Source organism: Oncorhynchus keta, chromosome 17 (assembly GCF_023373465.1).
Source record: "Oncorhynchus keta strain PuntledgeMale-10-30-2019 chromosome 17, Oket_V2, whole genome shotgun sequence".
Taxonomy (NCBI): Eukaryota; Metazoa; Chordata; class Actinopteri; order Salmoniformes; family Salmonidae; genus Oncorhynchus; species Oncorhynchus keta.
Window position 1 is genome coordinate 18154614 of NC_068437.1, and position 15087 is coordinate 18169700.

Sequence of the window (15087 nt, forward strand, 5' to 3'; positions counted from 1 at the left end):
TCCAAAGAACTCAATGCTGAAGATCTATGGCTGTTTCCTTTCACATTGATGATCGGAGTATTTATCACACCACCACACAATCCATGTGTTGATGTTTTCTGCAGGGAGAGGTTGCTGAATAGAAAATCACGTTTTTATGAGCACTGTTCTGACTCAACACCTTGTATTATACAATCTACACTCCATCCTGTACCAACCATACAGGACAGATCTATTTGGATACAACCACTTTTCCAGCTAAAGTCCAGGCCTACCTGCTTTCGATGTTCTTTCCTTGCCTTGTCTTTAATTGCAAAGTCCTATTCACAGAATGGCCTTAGCTCCTGGACTCCAGGTAGGGCTCTTGCACAAGGGTTCTTGTCTGGAAGAAACAGTGCTATAACCCCATCCTTGGTAATTGCAACACATCCATATCTGCCGGCACTGTTTAACTGGACTACGCATGGTTGTGCTTTAGAGAAACGTGCAACTTCTGATGCAGGTAATGGTCTTTGTTGCTCCGAATCAGAGGTCTCTCGCGTAGTTCACAATGCATTCTTTTAGCAGACAATCCATTGGGCAACATTTCAACCTCTGCAAGTTGACCATTGAAGCCTGGCAGTTTTCTTCTGACTTTCTACAATATTAAATATCATAGATGAAGTTAAGGAAAGTTCCTAACTCATTTATAAAGTAAAGTATTCCCAAAATACATTATTTGCATCAATGACGTCACGTGAGTCTGCATACATCTGCACTAACACGTATTTTCTTTGAGACTCCATGCCCTCTGTGTCTTCAATGATCGTTGTCTCGGTCCTTCTGTAGCTCAGTTGGTAGAGCATGGCGCTTGTAACGCCAGGGTAGTGGGTTCGATCCCCGGGACCACCCATACGTAGAATGTATGCACACATGACTGTAAGTCGCTTTGGATAAAAGCGTCTGCTAAATGGCATATATTATTATTATTATTATTATCGCACATTTTATTTATTTTAGTTATCTTACAAGGGCTAAATTAATTACACAAATTCTGGATTTGTGAAAGACAACTTATTACAGATTATAGCAGTGGCTAAATGTCTATTTTCGCAATGTAAACGGACAGCGTACTAGCCTTGCTTGTCCGAGACAGCTCCTGTGTGGAGCGCACTGTCGCGTAGCGCACTGGCTGTTCAACCAAAGGCGTCCAATGACGTCACGCGATCATAAAGCTCGAAACATCGTTCTAGCCTAGCAACGTTACATTGAAACGTTTACACTGGTCTCTCGGAAATTTGGATGAACTTGGAGAAAAAAACGTTGTCTCAAATCCCAAAATAAATCCATGAGGTAAGTTTATTTGAGTAGTGTGTTTAGCTTGCTAACGTATGCTAACATAGCTAACGTTAGCAAGCGTATTTTGCCCACAGAAGCCGTTGATCAGCGCAGTGGGAAATGGGCTCGATCTCGTATGTTTGTGGTTTCATAGCTACTGTAGCTAACTAGCTAACTGCTGCAGTGGTTGGCTAGTTTCTGGCTTCGTTGCCACGCAAGCTAACCAGAACTGTCGTGTAGTAGCTAGTGATCTAAAGTTAGCTAACTAACGTTACATGTAGTTTAACTACATAACGTTAGCTAATATTACTCATTTCTGTAATTAGCTAGCTAGCTACATTTTTGTAGCTTGGCGGTAGTCAGTATTGAGGAAGCTACCCACTGGGCAGTGGGCACACCACTTCATTTCAACGTGGATAATTGGGTAATATTTGGTTGAGACATTGTAGATCAATGCGAATACAACCTATATTCACCCACTCAAAAAGCTAGTTGAATTTCCAATTCCAATGTGTTATCCCTATGCTTTCAACCACCTAAAAGCACAACCAAATTCCAATGGAAAAACAATGTCTGATTTTTGGTTAGTTGTTAACATTAGCCAAATGTTTATCAATGCGCGTTTTGACACAACCAAATGTCAGCATTTTAAAGGATGTGCTTAATCTAGTGCTTGAATAGTACCATCTGTGCCACAGACTTGGCTTGCTTTAATTCCAGTTTGTCTACAAATTAATCAAATCAAATTTTATTTGTCACGTACATGTGCTTAGCAGATGCTATTGCGGGTGTTGCGAAATGCTTGTGGTTCTAGCTCTAACAGTGCAGTAATATCTAACTGTAATATCTAACAATTTCACAACAATACACGCACATCTAAAGTAAAATAATGAAATTAAGAATATTTCAACATTTGGGAGAGCAATGCCAGAGCGGCATAGACTAAGATACAGTAGAATAGGATATAATACAGTATATACATATTAGATGAGTAATCCAAATTTGTAAACATTATTAAAGTGACTAGTATTCCATTATTAAAGTGGCCAGTGATTCCAAGTCTATCTATATAGGGCAGCCTCCTCTAATGTGCTAGTGATAGCTATTTAACAGTATTTAACAGTCTGGTCTTTTTGGCCTTCCTGTGACATCGGGTGCTGTCGGTGTCCTCGAGGGCAGGTAGTTTGCTCCCGGTGATGCATTGGGCAGACTGCACCACCCTCTGGAGAGCCCTGTGGTTGCGGGTGGTGCAGTTGCTGTACCAGGCAGTGATACCTGACAGGATGCCCTCAATTGTGCATCTGTAACATTTTGTGAGGGTTTTAAGTGCCAAGACAAATTTCTTCAACGTCCTGAGGTTGAAGAGGCGCTGTTCCACCACACTGTTTGTGTGGGTGAGCCATTTCAGTTAGTCAGTGATGTGTACGCCGAGGAACTTGGTCGACCGATTATGATTTTTCAACACAGATACCGATTATTGAAGGACCAAAAAAGCCGCTGCCGATTAATCGGCCGATTTAATATATATGTTTTTACATTTGTAATAATGACAATTACAACAATACTGAATGAACACTTATTTTAACTTAATATAATACATCAATAAAATCTATTTAGCCTCAAGTAAATAATGAAACATGTTCAACTTGGTTTAAATAATGCAAAAACAAAGTGTTGGAGAAGAAAGTAAAAGTGCATTATGTGCTATGTAAGAAAGCTAACGTTTCAGTTCCTTGCTCAGAACTTGAAAACATATGAAAGCGGGTGGTTCCTTTTATCATGAGTCTTCAAAATTCCCAGGTAAGAACTTTTAGGTTGTAGTTATTATAGGAATTATAGGACTATTTCCCTCTATACCATTTGTATTTCATTAACCTTTGACTATTGGATGTTCTTATAGGCACTTTAGTATTGCCAGTGTAACAGTATAGCTTCCGTCCCTCTCCTCGCTCCTCCCTGGGCTCGAACCAGCAACACAACGACAACAGCCACCATCAAAGCAGCGTTACCCATGCAGAGCAATGAGCAAAGGCTCAGAGCGAGTGACGTTTGAAACGCTATTAGCGCGCGCTAACTAGCTAGCCATTTCACTTCGGTTATTTCACAGCCTCATCTTGGGATTTGATAGGCTTGAAGTCATAAACAACATAAGTTTAATGCTAGCTAGCAACATACCTTGGCTTACTGCATTCGCGTAACAGGCAGTCTCCTTGTGGAGTGCAACGAGAGAGAGGCAGGCCGTTATTGCGTTGAACTAGTTGCAAGATTGGATCCCCCGAGCTGACAAGTTGAAAATCTGTCGTTCTGCCCATGAACAAGGCAGTTAACCCACCGTTCCTAGGCCGTCATTGAAAATAAGAATGTGTTTTTAACTGACTTGCCTAGTTAAATAAAGGTACAAATATTTTAAAAAATCGGCGCCCAAAAATACAGATTTCCAATTGTTATGAAAACTTGATATCAGCCCTAATTAATCAGCCATTCCGATTAATCGGTCGAACTCTACTTTTCACCTTCTCCACTGTGGTCGCATCGATGTGGATAGGGGGGGGGGGCTCCCTCTGCTGTTTCCTTGACATGTTTCCTTGATATGTTGGATTCATGTCTCAATCAAAAGTCTAACTTAAATGATAGTACTAAATAAAATCCATGATGACATAATTACGTTGAAACAACGTTGATAATATAATAATAATATAATAATAATATAATAATAATAATAATATATGCCATTTAGCAGACGCTTTTATCCAAAGCGACTTACAGTCATGTGTGCATACATTCTACGTATGGGTGGTCCCGGGGATCGAACCCACTACCCTGGCGTTACAAGCGCCATGCTCTACCAACTGAGCTACAGAAGGACGTTGAGTCTGTGTTTGTGCTCAGTGGGTACTCTGAAAATATAGCTAGCTAGCTAGTTCAAAGTAATGTTACATGCTACCAAAAGAAGTTAAGCTGCACCAGAGAGGAAGAAGCAAAGCGAGAGTGTTTACAGTACTCTGACCAAAATCTGTTCGCATGAGATAAGCAGACCAAGTGGGGTTTACATTTTTATTATTCTAATATTTTTTTCTACATTTTTACCCTTTTTTTTACCCAATTGGTAGTTACAGTCTTGTCCCATCGCTGCAACTTGAGTACAGACTCGGGAAATGCGAAGGTCAAGAGCCATACGTCCTCCGAAACACGACTCTGCTAAGCCGCACTACTTCTTGACACACCGCTCGCTAAACCTGGAAGCCAGCTGCACAAATGTGTCGGAGGAAACACCGTACAACTGGTGACTGTGTCAGCGTTCATGCGCCCGGCCCGCCACAGGAGTCGCTAGAGTGAGATGGGACAAGGACATCCTTGCCGGCCAAACCTTCCCCAAACCTGGACAACGCTGGGCCAATTGTGCTTCTGCTCATGGATCTCCCGGTCGCAGCCGGCTGCAACGCAGCCCTGGATCAAACCCGGATCTGTAGTGACACCTCAAGCACTGCAGTGCCTTAGACTGCTGCGCCACTCGGGAGGCCAAGTGGGGATTGTTTTGTATGGAGGTCTATGAGAGAGTTTCCAATAACATGAGGCTTATTTGATCTAATAGAGGTTTTATAATGTTTAGCTGTTACAAATAATGTACGTTAAGTGGATGCATGTGGCTTTCTGGGCAACTTTGAGAAAAATGACTTAGTTGTGCCTGTTGTTCACACGTGTATCTGCCCTTTTATTGGCTAGAATGGTCCTATCTGATCTCGCCTCTCGTCTGCCTTCCATCTTTGTGGACATGATTTTGTTGAATTTCTTGCCAATATCATATATATTCCGATGGAATTGAGGAGTACACCACATCAGTCACTGGCTTCATCAATAATTGCATCGATAATGTCGTCCCCACAGTGACTGTACGTACATACCCCAACCAGAAGCCATGGATTACAGGCAACATCTGCACTGAGCTAAAGGCTAGAGCTGCTGCTCTCAAGGAGCAGACTACAAAGGGAAGCACAGCCGAGAGCTGCCCAGTGACACAAGCCTACCAGACGAGCTAAATAACTATTATGCTCGCTTCGAGGCAAATAACACTAAAACATGCATGAGAGCATCAGCTGTTCCAGACGATTGTGTGATCACGCTCTCCGCAACCAATGTGAGTAAGACTTTCAAACAGGTCAACATTCAGACGGATTGCCAGGACATGTACTCCGAGCATGCGCTGACCAACTGGCAAGTTTCTTCACTGACATTTTCAACCTATCCCTGTCTGTCTGTAATACCAACATGTTTCAAGCAGACAACCATTGTCACTGTGCCCAAGAACACTAAGGTAACCTGCTTAAATGACTACCAACCCGTACCACTCACCTCTGTTGCCATGAAGTGCTTTGAAAGGCTGGTCATGGCTCACATCAACAGTATTATCCCAGAAACCCTAGACCCACATCAATTTGCATACTACCCCAACAGATCCACAGATGATGCAATCTCGATTGCACTCCACACTGCCGTTTCCCACCTGGACAAAAGGAACACCTATGTGAGAATGGTATTATATGACTACAGCTCAGCATTCAATATCATAGTGCCCGCAAAGCTCATCAATAATCAAATCAAAGTTTATTTGGCATGTGCGCCAAACTACTTACAGGCCCTAATCAACAGTGCATTTTTAAGTAAGAAATTGCTATTAGGTGAACAATAGATAAGTAAAGTAATAAAAAACAACAGTAAAAAGACATTGAAAAATATTAGTAGCGAGGCTATATACAGGCACCGATTAGTCGGGCTAATTGAGGTAGTATGTACATGAATGTATAGTTAAAGTGATTATGCATATATGATAAACAGAGTAGCAGCAGCATAAATGAGGGGTTTGTGGGGCGGGACAATGCAAATAGTATGGGTAGCCATTTGATTACCTGTTCAGGAGTCTTTTGGCTTGGGGGTAAAAGCTGTTGAGAAGCATTTTGGTCCTAAACTTGGTGCTCTGGTACCGCTTGCCATGCAGTAGTAGAGAAAACAGTCAATGACAGGGTTGGCTGGGGTCTTTGACCGGATGGTGTAGAGATCCTGGATAGCAGGCAGCTGCCCCAGTGATGTACTGGGTCGTACGCACTACTCTCTGTAGTGCCTTGCAGTCGGAGTCTGAGCAGTTGCCATACCAGGCAGTGACCACTCGCATTAACATTTGCTAACTATGTGTATGTGACCAATAAAATGTAATTTGATTCGATGCAACCCATCACGATTCTCTCTGTTGCAGCTGTAGAACCTTTTGAGGATCTGAGGACCTATGCCAAATCTTTTCAGTCTCCTGAGCGGGACTAGGTTTTGAAAAGCTTCAAGTTCCTTGGCATCCACATCAACAAAAAACTAACATGGTCCAACCACACCAAGACAGTCGTGAAGAGGGCACGACAAAATCTATTCCCCCTCAGGAGACTAAAAATATTTGGCATGGGTCCTCAGATCCTCAAAAGGTTCTACAGTTGCACCATAGAGAGCATCCTGATGGGTTGGCAACTGCTCGACCTCCGACTGCAAGGCACTACAGAGGGTAGTACGTACGGCCAGTACATCACCGGGGCCAAGCTTCCTGCCATCCAGGACCTCTATACCAGGTGGTGTCAGAGGAATGCCCTAATTGTTGTCAAAGACTCCAGCCACCCTAGTCATAGACTGTTCTCTCTGCTACCGCACGACAAGCGGTACCGGAGCGTCAAGGTTCAAGAGGCTTCTAAACAACTTTTAAACAAATCAAAATATATTTTATATTTGAGATTCTTCAAAGTAGCCACCCTTTGCCTTGATGACAACTTTGCACACTCTTGGCATTCTCTCAACCAGCTTCACCTGGAAGGCTTTTCCACATATGCTGAGCACTTGTTGGCTGCTTTTTCTTCACTCTGCGGTCCAACTCTTCACAAACCACCTCAATTGGGCTGAGGTCGGGTGATTGTGTCATCTGATGCAGCACTACATCACTCTCCTTCTTGGTCAAATTGCCCTTACACAACCTTGAGGTGTGTTGGGTCATTGTCCTGTTGAAAACAAATGATAGTCCCACTAAGCGCAAACCAGATGATATGGCGTATTGCTGCAGAATGCTGTGGTAGCCATGCTGATTAAGTGTGCCTTGAATTGTAAATAAATCACAGACAGTGTCACCAGCAAAGCACCATCACACCGCCTCCTCCATGCTTCATGGTGGAGCACACATTTGGAATTAATCCGTTCACCTACTCTGCGTCTCACAAAGACACGGCGGTTGGAACCAAAAATCTAATTTGGACTCATCAGACCAAAGAACAGGTTTCCACTGGTCCAATGTCCATTGCTCATGTTTCTTGGCCCAAGCAAGTCTCTTCTTCTCATTGGTGTTCTTTAGTAGTGGTTTCTTTGTAGCAATTTGACCATGAAGGCCTGATTCACACAGTCTCCTCTGAACAGTTGATGTTGAGATGCGTCTGTTTCTTGAACTCTATGAAGCATTTATGTGGGCTGCAATTTCTAAGGCTGGTAACTAACGAACTAATGAAATTCCACAAATTATTTTCTAACAAGGCAGACCTGTTAATTGAAATGCATTCCAGGTGACTACCTCATGAAGCTGGTTGAGAGAATGCCAAGAGTGTGCAAAGCTGTCATCAAGGCAAATGGTGGCTATTTTGAAGAATCTCAAATATAAGATATTCTGATTTGTTTAACATTTTTGTGGTTACCACATGATTCCATATATGTTATTCATATTTTTTGATGTCTTCACTATTATTCTACATTGGAGATAATAGTAAAAATAAAGAAAAACCCTTGAATGAGTAGGTGTGTCCAAACATTTGACTGGTACTGTATATATTTACTTAAACCAAGCAAATATATACAACCATTAAAAGATATCTGCCTGCTTCACCTATATTTTGTTTACCCACTGGTTGAATCAATGTTTTTTCCACATCATTGAAATGAAATTACGTTGAACCAACGTGAAATAGACGTTGAATTGACATCTGTGCCCAGTGGGTAGCTATGTAGTTCCAGTTCTAGTTAGCTTACTAACTACACCCCTACATGGCAAACAAACAAGTAAGTAAGTTAGCTAGCTAGCTAATTGACTAGCTAGCTAACTACCGAAAACACTAGCTACCAATATTTTAATTTAGCTTGTTGAACAACCACCAAGCTACTGCAAAATGTAGTTAAATTACTAGCTTGTTGAATAAGCTTCATGGAGTTCACTACTCCCCAACACTGAGTAGTTGAACTAAATTCAAATCTAGGTAATGTTTTCAGTAACCTAGTTAATTAATTTTTTGCCATGTAGGGGTGTAGCTAGCTACTGTACTACATACTACTTTTTTTGTACAAAAATACATAAATATCAGAGAAGTGTTTAATAGACTAAATGACTAAATGATCTGTTCTTGCATTTCAGATTTACACTGTACATGTGATACTTTTTATGAAGTAGTTTGGATGCATTCAATGTAACTTCAGTTAAGTAAGCTATATTTTTCTTGAGGGTAGCTTTAGTGTAGCTTAACTTCTTTCATTGTGATGTACCTGCTAGCTTGGAAAACTATAGGCCTATTTTCAGAGTAGCTTCCCCAACACTGCTAGCCACACCTATTTTGTCTAACCACCAGATATCCAAAAGAAGCCTGATGTCTTTTGAACAGTTTGACCTGGCTGAGTATCTTTAACGTTAGCTAGTGTGATTTGTAACCCGTCCGAGCCCGCTGACAATGCCCACCCGTTGTCACCGATGGGTGCAATAACCTTTTTCCTGTCCCTCCCTCCCAGTCTATCTGCATGCAAAAATGGCTTTCCTACACACCGAATCTCATTCAGAAATCAGCAATATGATGTCTGATAATGACACCAGCCTCATGCCCTGGATTCTTTTAAGTGACCAGAGTCAACCAGGGATCATACTCACTGTGTTTGGAGCATGTCTCTTTGGAGGTAATGTTAGATAACTAGCTAGACCGTATACACTAGTCACTTCTTGTGCACAATCCAAAACTAAATGCAATATGTAATTGCAAACCATGTCAGTGCCGTACAATTATACACTACCCCTACAATTACCCGTGTTACCCGAAATCCCTCACAAACATGACAACTTTTTTTCCCTCTGGTTTCTACAGCTGTTGTCAGAACCCTCTTGCAGACTCTGAAGCTGCCATATACTGTACTATTAGCCCTTTGTGGGATGTTACTAGGAACACTCAGTTTCCAGTATCCAGAGGTATGGACATACATTTGAACTTGGAAGTTTACATAAACCTTAGCCAAATACATTTGGCTAAGGTGTATGTTTTTCACAATTCCTGACATTTAATCTTAGTAAAAAATCCCTGTCTTAGGTCAGTTAGGATCACCACTTTATTTTAAGAATGTGAAATGTCAGAATAATAGCAGAGAGAATGATTTATTTTAGCTTTTATTTATTTCATCACATTCCCAGTGGGTCAGAAGTTTACATACACTCAATTAGTATTTGGTAGCATTGCCTTTAAATTGTTTAACTTGGGTCAAACATTTCGGGTAGCATTCCACAAGCTTCCCACAATAACTTGGGTGAATTTTGGCCCATTCCTCTTGACAGAGCTGGTGTAACTGAGTCAGGTTTGTAGGCCTCCTTGCTTTCACACACTTTTTCACTTCTGCCAACAAATGTTTTATAGGATTGAGGTCAGGGCTTTGTGATAGCCACTCCAATACCTTGACGTTGTTGTCCTTAAGCCATTTTAACACAACTTTGGAAGTATGCTTGCGGTCATTGTCCATTTGGAAGACCCATTTGCGAACAAGCTTTAACTTACTGACTGATGTCTTGAGATGTTGCTTCAATATATCCACATAATGTTCCTTGCTAATGATGCCATCTATTTTGTGAAGTGCACCAGTCCCTCCTGCAGCAAAGCACCCCCACAACATGATGCTGCTACCCCCTTGCTTCACAGTTGGGATGGTGTTCTTCGGCTTGCAAGCATCCCCCTTTTTCCCCCAAACATAACGATGGTCTTCATGGCCAAACAGTTCTATTTTTGTTTCATCAGACCAGAGGACATTTCTTCAAAAAGTCTGATCTTTGTCCCCATGGGCAGTTGCAAACTGTAGTTTGGCTTTTTTATGGTGGTTTTGGAGCAGTGGCTTCTTCCTTGCTGAGCGGCCTTTCAGGTTATGTCGATATAGGACTCGTTTTACTGTAGATATAGATACTTTTGTACCGGTTTCCTCCAGCATCTTAACAAGGTCCTTTGCTGTTGTTCTGGGATTGATTTTCACTTTTCATACCAAAGTACTTTCATCTCCAGGAGACAGAACGTGTCTCCTTCCTGAGTGGTATGATGGCTGTGTGGTCCCATGGTGTTTATACTTGCGTACTATTGTTTGTACAGATGAACGTGGTACGGTACCTTCAGTCATTTGGAAATTGCTCCCAAGGATGAACCAGACTTGTGGAGGTCTACAATTGTTTGGCTGATTTCTTTAGATTTTCCCATAATGTCAAGCATAGAGGCACTGAGTTTGAAGGTAGGCCTTGAAATACATCCACAGGTACACCTCCAACTGACTCAAATGATGTCAATTAGCCTATCAGAAGCTTCTAAAGCCATGACATCATTTTTTGGAATTTTCCAAGCTGTTTAAAGGCAGTCATCTTAGTGTATGTAAACTTCTGACCCACTGGAATTGTGATACAGTGAATTATAAGTGAAATAATCTGTCTGTAAGCAATTGTTAGAAAAATTACTTGTGTCATGCACAAAGTGGATGTCCTAACCGACTTGCCAAAATTATAGTTTGTTAACAAGAAATTTGTGGAGTGGTTGAAAAACAAGTTCTAATGACTCCAACCTAAGTGTATGTAAACTTCTGACTTCAATTGTATCATATTTATCCAATGATTTAATATCTAAAAGTCTAAAATATACTGTTGTGTAAAGTTGTGTTTTATTATTTTTTATGTTCTGCCTCTATAGTCTGGCTTACAACCCAAAATTCTGATGTTAATCATAGGCCATATGATCAGAATCAGAATTATGATACCTTTGCTGATATGGATTTTTATTGCTGTCCAGGTCAGTTATTACACAAAGGAGATTGCACACATCAGCCCCAAACTGTTGATTCACACGTTTATGCCCGTGTTGATATTCAGTAGTGCCTTCGAAATTGAATCCCACATCTTTTGGAAATCTTTAATACAGGTGAGGTCTTCCCTGCACTGTTGTTATTATGAACAGGTTGCAATACAATTCATTTTGTGAATTGCCTTATGGTGTTTAAAAGAAACATAAGTTAACAACACTAAAATACGTCACTAGAAATGACTAAAGAAATAACATAAACAGATTATTTAAACTTTGTGTTAAACAGGTACTACTGCTGGCAATACCTGGATTTTTGCTCAGTTCTTCTATGATTGCATTGCTAGTTGTGAAAGTGTATGCTTACAACTGGGACTGGTATGTTGGCATGATGTTTGGAGCCATTGTAAGCACCATTGACCCTTTCATATCAACGGCTTTGTTACGCAGTCTCGGTAAGAATACACATCTTTCTGCAGAAAAATGAAATTTAATGATATCAACTGTACTGGTAGGAACTCACTATGTCCCTCTCTACAGGAACAGCCAAACCCCTCATACTTCTGATAGAGGGAGAGTCATTGTTCAGTGATGGCGCCTCTATCATTACATTTGATGCATTCAAAGACCTTGCCACTGATCTTAGTCATTTTGAAGGTACAATGTACAGTATCTGTGAAATTACAGTTGTATCTATTTTGGGGTTCAAAGAAGGAATATTCTGTAATCATGTGAATGTTTTCATCCCACAGCAACAACTTTCACCATCAAGCTGATATTGAAAGTCTTCGGGAGCCCTCTGTTAGGGTTCATCATGTCTAAAATCATTATGTTTTGGCTGTCCTACATCTTCAACGATGGACTGATTGAAATAACCATCAGCCTGGCAATGACGTACATCACATTTTACTTCGGTACGGGAGTTTTTGTTACGTCCTTTTAGAAATGACGTAATTTTGTTTGTTCAATAGCAAGAAATGTATCTTAAATAAATATAATTAGTTTAATGAACATTTTCATGTCATTTAGCTGAATGGCTAGGCATGTCTGGGGTCATAGCTGTCCTCATTATGGGGCTTCTCTTGGACACTGTCAACTTCAGCCCGGAAATTGAAGTGTTTCTTTTACGGTGAGTCTAGATAATTAAATCCACTTTCTGTGGTGTTTTCTGAATTTAAAATAGTTTCTAAAGACAAGATTCAAATTTTTCTATAGGTTCTGGGAGATGCTGACCTATTTGGCCAACACCTTAATTTTCTTCATTGTTGGTATTGTGGTAGCCAGAGCATTTCAACACGTGGGAGTCAACGATTTTTTCAACATTGTAGTGCTCTACTTTGCTATGTACATCATAAGGTAAAGAACATCACTGTTTTAATGAGTTTACATCAGGCATTTAACCAGTTTTTCTACCATGTGCTAATGTTATGTATCAGTTTGGTTTGGGACTCTTCTTTCTCTATTACAGACTTGTGACTGTTATTGCACTGTCACCCTTTCTGGTACGCACTGGCTATGGCTTCAGCTGGCGGTGGGCAGCAGTCTGTGTCTGGGGCGGGACCAAAGGGGCCTTTTGTCTAAGTCTTACACTCATGGCTTTTCAGTCAGATGATTTAGATGAAGAGCAAGTGAGAGAAAAGGTAGGGATTTTTTTGTATTTGCTACTTTCTACCCCTTTAGCAGGCTACCATGATGATAGCAGTGTCTTATGGCCCCGGTTAATGTAATTGCAATCTTGACAGTTGAATATCATCTCTGTTACAGATTTTGGTCCTGTCTTCTGGAATGGTGGTCCTAACACTTCTTATCAATGCATCATCGATGACTTGGTTCCTTAGACTATTAGGTGAGGTATACTGTGTCAAGTAGTTTCTCTTCCTTGACAGCTTGTAGTCCTCTCAAATCTGGTTCGGCCAAAAAAAACATCCAAAAACACCATTCATTTTCCTCGTAGGCTTTGTCCAAAGAACCATGTTTGCGAGGCCAACTAAACTGCACTTAGGAGCACCTAGGCAGCAAGAGGTTGTCTCTCTCTGACAATGCATCTTGTGTTCCCAGGCCTGTATTATGTGTCTGTGCCCAGGCCTATATAATGTCTCTTGTGTTCCCAGGCCTGTATGATGTGTCTGTGCCCAGGCCTATATAATGTATCTTGTGTTCCCAGGCCTGTATGATGTGTCTGTGCCCAGGCCTATATAATGTCTCTTGTGTTGCCAGGCCTGTATGATGTGTCTGTGCCCAGGCCTATATAATGTATCTTGTGTTCCCAGGCCTGTATGATGTGTCTGTGCCCAGGCCTATATAATGTATCTTGTGTTCCCAGGCCTGTATGATGTGTCTGTGCCCAGGCCTATATAATGTATCTTGTGTTCCCAGGCCTGTATGATGTGTCTGTGCCCAGGCCTATATAATGTCTCTTGTGTTCCCAGGCCTGTATGATGTGTCTGTGCCCAGGCCTATATAATGTCTCTTGTGTTCCCAGGCCTGTATGATGTGTCTGTGCCCAGGCCTATATAATGTATCTTGTGTTCCCAGGCCTGTATGATGTGTCTGTACCCAGGCGCATGGCCATGTATAGTGCGGTGCAGCGGGTGCGGGAGAGCTCGCAGAACACTTTCAGTTTGTTGAAGATTGACAGGTTTTTAGCAGATGCTAACTGGGAAATGGCAGAGCAGAGAGTCCTCATAGAGGACCCCTATAAAACACCCAATGAAAAGGTATTGTGTGTCTCTTTCTGTTTTCTTTAACACGAAGAAGTAACCGATTTGAAACAAAGACGACATGCATATCATCTGTAGTCATTTGGCACTGTGTTACAGTGTAAACACCCAAATCAGTATATCTATATTTTACTCCTACTTTGACATATGAGTGAAAATATATGTCTTTGCCTGTGCCCTTTCTTCCAGGTTAGCATTGAAGAGTTCTCTCCCACAGCCAGGATGACTAAGTGCCCAGACTGTGATAGGGACATTCCCTATACACCATCACCACAGGAGCTGGAGGACATGATGGAGGAGGCTCGCATGCGCATCCTGAAGGCTCAGAAGGTATGGTTCACTCCACTGGATCCTACTGACCACAATGTTCATCATAGTCACCCTGACCTTGCGTACAGAGATGGGGCCTAATCGCTCATTCAGCCTGTTCAATGTACAACACATGGAAGCAATGCTCACCTAAAAAGAGGATGAGGTCGAATGTTCTGTTCTTTTCAAATATGTAAAATCAATGTGGTCGTTCGATAGGATATTACGTTAGAAATGGTTTTTGTTTCTTTAATCACAGCTTGTACCTCTGCTTTTCCTCACTTAGTTGTAGCCTTGTTGATACACTTCTACAATTTGGTTAGGATGACCCATAAGAATATAATTAACTTTTTAGCCCACAGGGAAAGAACTATTGACTTTGGTGAATGTAATGGGTTTAGCATGAAGTTGACCGATGAATCATTAAGAGTCCAGAATGAATGGTGCTTAAACTGGAAACTGATGTTGGTTTCCTACCAGACAAGCTACTGGAAGCAGTACAGCGCTGGAATGCTGAACCGAGAGGCAGCCAGGACTCTGATCAATACAGCTGAGAACATGACAGACCACAAGGGAAAGTAAGTGCTGCTCTCGTTGACCTCACTCAAAAAGATATAGGACCACTTGGTTCAGTCCGGTCTTTGTGTTTATGATGAGCATCTTCCATTGTTTTCATAGTC

The 15087-nt window shown here is 41.4% G+C and overlaps 1 protein-coding gene across 3 annotated transcripts in view; it reads left to right on the plus strand.

Annotated features, from left to right (window-relative positions):
• The first annotated feature begins 1099 nt into the window (after positions 1–1099).
• LOC118396119 (sodium/hydrogen exchanger 10-like) overlaps positions 1100–15087 on the plus strand; it is a 29843-nt gene continuing 15855 nt past the window's right edge. Inside the window, exons 1-15 of one of the 3 annotated variants that reach the window (XM_035790240.2) lie at positions 1100–1311; positions 8714–8779; positions 9082–9243; positions 9429–9529; positions 11370–11498; positions 11668–11833; positions 11919–12035; positions 12131–12292; positions 12408–12507; positions 12594–12734; positions 12847–13018; positions 13143–13224; positions 13914–14095; positions 14288–14428; positions 14888–14985. In XM_035790240.2, the coding sequence (XP_035646133.1) occupies positions 9099–9243; positions 9429–9529; positions 11370–11498; positions 11668–11833; positions 11919–12035; positions 12131–12292; positions 12408–12507; positions 12594–12734; positions 12847–13018; positions 13143–13224; positions 13914–14095; positions 14288–14428; positions 14888–14985 (1736 nt within the window). In that variant the 5' untranslated portion in view covers positions 1100–1311; positions 8714–8779; positions 9082–9098. The remainder of the gene's footprint in view (positions 1312–8713; positions 8780–9081; positions 9244–9428; positions 9530–11369; positions 11499–11667; positions 11834–11918; positions 12036–12130; positions 12293–12407; positions 12508–12593; positions 12735–12846; positions 13019–13142; positions 13225–13913; positions 14096–14287; positions 14429–14887; positions 14986–15087) is intronic. The other 2 variants (XM_035790241.2, XM_035790242.2) reach the window with 2 other exon arrangements.